The sequence below is a fragment of the Fragaria vesca genome, linkage group LG3 (genome assembly GCF_000184155.1).
Source record: "Fragaria vesca subsp. vesca linkage group LG3, FraVesHawaii_1.0, whole genome shotgun sequence".
Classification (NCBI taxonomy): domain Eukaryota; kingdom Viridiplantae; phylum Streptophyta; class Magnoliopsida; order Rosales; family Rosaceae; genus Fragaria; species Fragaria vesca.
The window spans coordinates 6,414,213-6,418,475 of NC_020493.1; the positions used below are offsets into that span (position 1 = coordinate 6,414,213).

General features: G+C 37.2%; 1 protein-coding gene and 1 non-coding gene across 2 annotated transcripts in view; one reads left to right on the top strand and one right to left on the bottom strand.

Annotated features, from left to right (window-relative positions):
- Window positions 1-53: 53 nt before the first annotated feature.
- Window positions 54-489, top strand: LOC101302534. The gene is made up of 2 exons (XR_184203.1): window positions 54-153; window positions 237-489. It is a non-coding gene; the product is annotated as an uncharacterized LOC101302534 (transcript).
- Window positions 490-654: 165 nt separating this feature from the next.
- LOC101295501 overlaps window positions 655-4,263 on the bottom strand; it is a 12,715-nt gene continuing 9,106 nt past the window's right edge. The window contains exon 4 of the mRNA XM_004295493.1: window positions 655-837. Within this exon, the coding sequence (XP_004295541.1) occupies window positions 694-837 (144 nt within the window). The 3' untranslated portion in view covers window positions 655-693. The remainder of the gene's footprint in view (window positions 838-4,263) is intronic.

A 4,263-nucleotide genomic window follows, 5' to 3' on the forward strand; every position in this document is an offset into this window, starting at 1 on the left:
AACTAACTCTCTCTGTTTTTTATTTTATTTATTTTATTTTATTTTTTAAAGATGATATCGAGATTGACATTCCTGAAGAGAAACCGAAAGAGCAGAATATGTTGGCAGCACTTAATAAGGAAAAACTGGCAAGCAAGTTTATGGCCTTTAAAGGTTAGTTCAAACCATCTATATCAATATGAAGTCATTAGTTGGATGCCTTGGAAGTTTCTTACTTGACACTTTTCCTATCACAGGTAAAGTAATGAAACAAATGAAGACTAAGAGTGAGAAAACTACCCCAAAGGAAGAGCAAAAAGAGAAGGTTGGCTCTGTTGATGAAATCAAGAGGAGATATGGATTTTCGTCTGCTATAAGAACAATATACATACACATGTCATTATGAATTGCATATCCTATTACTTTATATAAATTGTAGTGTATATAGAATGTCCCATAGCATACTCCTTTTCCTACATTCCTTGATCACCATATTTGCTGATCAAGCTTTATATATAGTTATATATACACTATGATTCTATTGGTTTTTAGGATTTTGAATTTCAAACTAGTATTTTATAAACCATTATGCTCAGAAACATGGTACAAAATAGACCATCGCAGATGGCAATACTTTTGACACAAACCTCCTTCCGAGGCCTCATCTCTTCTTCATTCTGGGGCCTACTGCTGCTGTTGTGTGGATTCAGCTGCTTATGCTTTCCCTCCAGTAGAATCAGATTTTGCTTGTGATGCTGCCATTGCTACAACTTCGCCAGGAGGTGGGTGGTCAAATCTGCAGGATGCGCCATACTTGCGTGTGCCAGTTTTAAGGTAGTACACACATATAACAACACCCTGTAAAAAAGCTCCACCCTAGTTTTAAGATTTCATCATAAAAGAACAGATATAGTAAAATGCTATGCAATAGAAAACCCTGTCACTTCTCCCTGGAAAAAAAAGGTTTCGACTGCTAACATTCCAATTCTCCACTCACTATCCGACTATCGTGCTAACCGTATACTCATAGTATTCATAGCTTTACGAGATAAGTGCAATAGGCGCATGCTGATTCAAAGACTTAGCACAATGTAATCATTCTTATTAGGAATAGGCGCATGCTTTTCAAGTTTTATGGAATATACTGGTACCCTGCTTAAAACAAGGATTTGTTAACCCTACTGATAAAAAGACGGGATGATCCCAATAGAGTATAGCTCCACCATTCGTACCTCTCTCCTAGTAGGGATGGCAATAATCCCCAGCGGGTAGGGTACCTACGGGTATTCGACCCTAAAGGGAAAAATATACGTACGGGGATAAATGGGTAACGGGGATGAAGATCTTCAGTATTTGGATTCTTAAATCGGGTACAGAGAGGGTATAGTATTTTGATATTCATCCCCATCCCCACCCATTAAAGATGTAAATATTTTTATATATAATTATATAATTTATTATTATATATAATATATAATTTATAAATAGATATTTATTATGATTCTCTTAAAAAACTTGTATTTATTTTTATTGGATTGAAGCATGAAACTTATTTATTTTGGTATTTGATTTTAATTTCATATTTCTATATTTCGTATTTTTAAAAAAAAATAATAATAATTTAATACATAATTGTTAACGGGGATCGGGACGGGGATGAAAATGTAATCCTCAAAGGGTATGAGTACGAGGAATCCCCATTATTTAATTACGGAGATGGGACGGGAAATTTAAAAAGATATGGGTATGGTATTTTAATCCCCTTACCCTATCATACTATTGTCATCCCTATCACCTAGGTAGTCCAGCTAGTGTTAGCTTCACATTTTCATATACAGTAATACACTAATATAGAGCCTTGTTAGGAATTTCAATCAAGGCTGGGGTTTCCTCATACTGTACCAATACTAAGATCACTTAACCAATAATCCGATATATTTTGAGGTGAATTTTTGGATTGACTGCAGGCATAAGATTAATTACTGAAATCAGTAGATATTCCAAGTCATTTTACAAGTTTTGAATACATCGAACTAACATTAAATACCCAAAAATCGAACTAACATTAAATACCCAAAAACTGAAGTGAAAAATGGTGTCCAGGTATTCCAAAGTCATCAACGACCCCGTTTTACAAGTTTCCAAGTCCACTCAAAGCCTTTTAGGTACTTTCTGATAGACCGAGACTTAGTTTCCCAAAGCACCAACAGTATGATTCAGACCAAGCTAGTACTAGTGTTATCAATTGTTACGAAAGTTCTTCCAAAAGGGATACTGGAATTGACATCCAAGGGTGACTACAGCTCAAGTAATTGCTAAGTTGGAATCGGTGAGATAATTATCGGGAAACAATTGTATCTTGCTAGTCATGTGGATGATATGAACCGCAAACACTTCAAAAAAAATTGAAATTATGAAGATTGGGGAGTAGTTTATGAACTAACTGTGGAAGATTCCTGGAAGAGGCAGGTCGGTGGGAGGTCACTGATCAGACTAATTACGAGAGAGGAAAATGTCTTGTGCTCTGCAACTTGTTCGGAGGAACTTGCTTATGTCCTTTTCTGTATTAGCAGTGGTCCCTAGCAAGAAATATGACTTAAGGTCACGATTGGCGGCAAATTTGACTCTAACTGTTCTTAAGGCCTTGATATAGCTACGATTTTGAGTACATGCCTTTGGCTCTAGTGGTATGGGATGAACGAACAATACAGTATAATACAGTACAAAGAAATCAAATAAAAAGCAGAGGGAATGATACCTGAGCGAGGGAGCAGCAATTGCGCTCACCGGAATTCCACCAGCAAAAAGGCACCCAAGTAGTGCAGCAATTGCTTCATGAACTGCTCTTGGTCCTAACTCCTTAACTTCACGCCATCACGCAACACTTAATCAAAACAAAAAATCAGTAAAAAGTTTCCTACTTGATCACAATTTCACAGCAATAGAGAAAGAGAGAGGGACTGACTGGCGAGGGAATTGTAAAAGTTTCCTACTTGACATGTTCGGGATTCATAATAGCAGATTAGCAGGCTAGCAGCTATCTCGTTATGCATACAATGTTTTTCTTTTTTAACAAGGAATTAAGAAGGGCTCGAACACAACATGTTTTTCTTTAATGATGAAACAAAATATGAAAACAAACTATAAAACACGTACAAATGCTCGAGCACAATATATAAATGTTTAGATTGACCGCATAAGATTAAATACTCAAATCAATAGATTTTCTGAGTCATTTTACAAGTTTCAAATGCATCGAACTTGGATACACACTTTCAACAAGGTATTAGATCTAACATCAAACTTGCTTGAATCATCTAAAACATGATACATGCTTAACTATTTATTACATGACAGTACAAACAAAACTTATATATAGTCTTATACTAATCTCACAACAATAGACAATTCAATTCCTAAAGACACCAACAAACCCAAGAAAAATACTGATCGTACTCTTCACCACAGCCCCAGCACCAAAGGGTAGTCACATGAAAAGCCAAAGGAGAATGAAACAATGTACCCCTCAAAAGTGCATTTTATTCTTTGATTTTCTTATCTTATCAAGTCTTCCTTTGCCAACGAGCCACTCGCACTGCGATGAACAATTCTGCCCTCTCTTGTATTTTGTCAAAGAATCGGAAATAGGCATACCTCCATGATTTCTTCATAACCAATGTGCCACAAACACTCCAAAACCCTATGATGAAGCCGAGCGCACTGCTAACATACATACCAAACGTCCGATTCTTATCATCATCATCATTATGATCATCATCGCCAAGGTCAGCTGGTGCAAGTGCGGCGTCTCCCGGGCAGAGAGTTGAAAGAGGAACCCCACACAAGGATGGATTGCTCTCGTAAATGGATGAATCATTGAGTGTTTGAAGTTGGTTACCTGAAGGAATTCTTCCGGACAAGTTGTTGTGAGACAAGTCCAAGTGAGACAAATAGGTTAATGAAGAGAGACTGTGTGGAATATGTCCGGAGAGGTGATTGTGCGAGAGATCAAGAGTTTCAAGCCATCGCAAGTTTCCAATCTTTAAGGGAATGTTTCCGGTCAGATGATTTCTGGACAAGTTCAACGTCCCCAAGGCAATAAGGCTGCTTATACCTTCAGGGATTTCACCATCTAAGTGATTTGATGAGAAATCAATGGTATTCACCAAAGGCAGAGTCTTGTTATACACCAGTTCTTGTCCCTTCAATGTCAAGGTGGTAGCCTCATGATAAGCATCATCATAAAAATCGGAGAGAGTGCTATCACCCGTATCAGTGTCATTA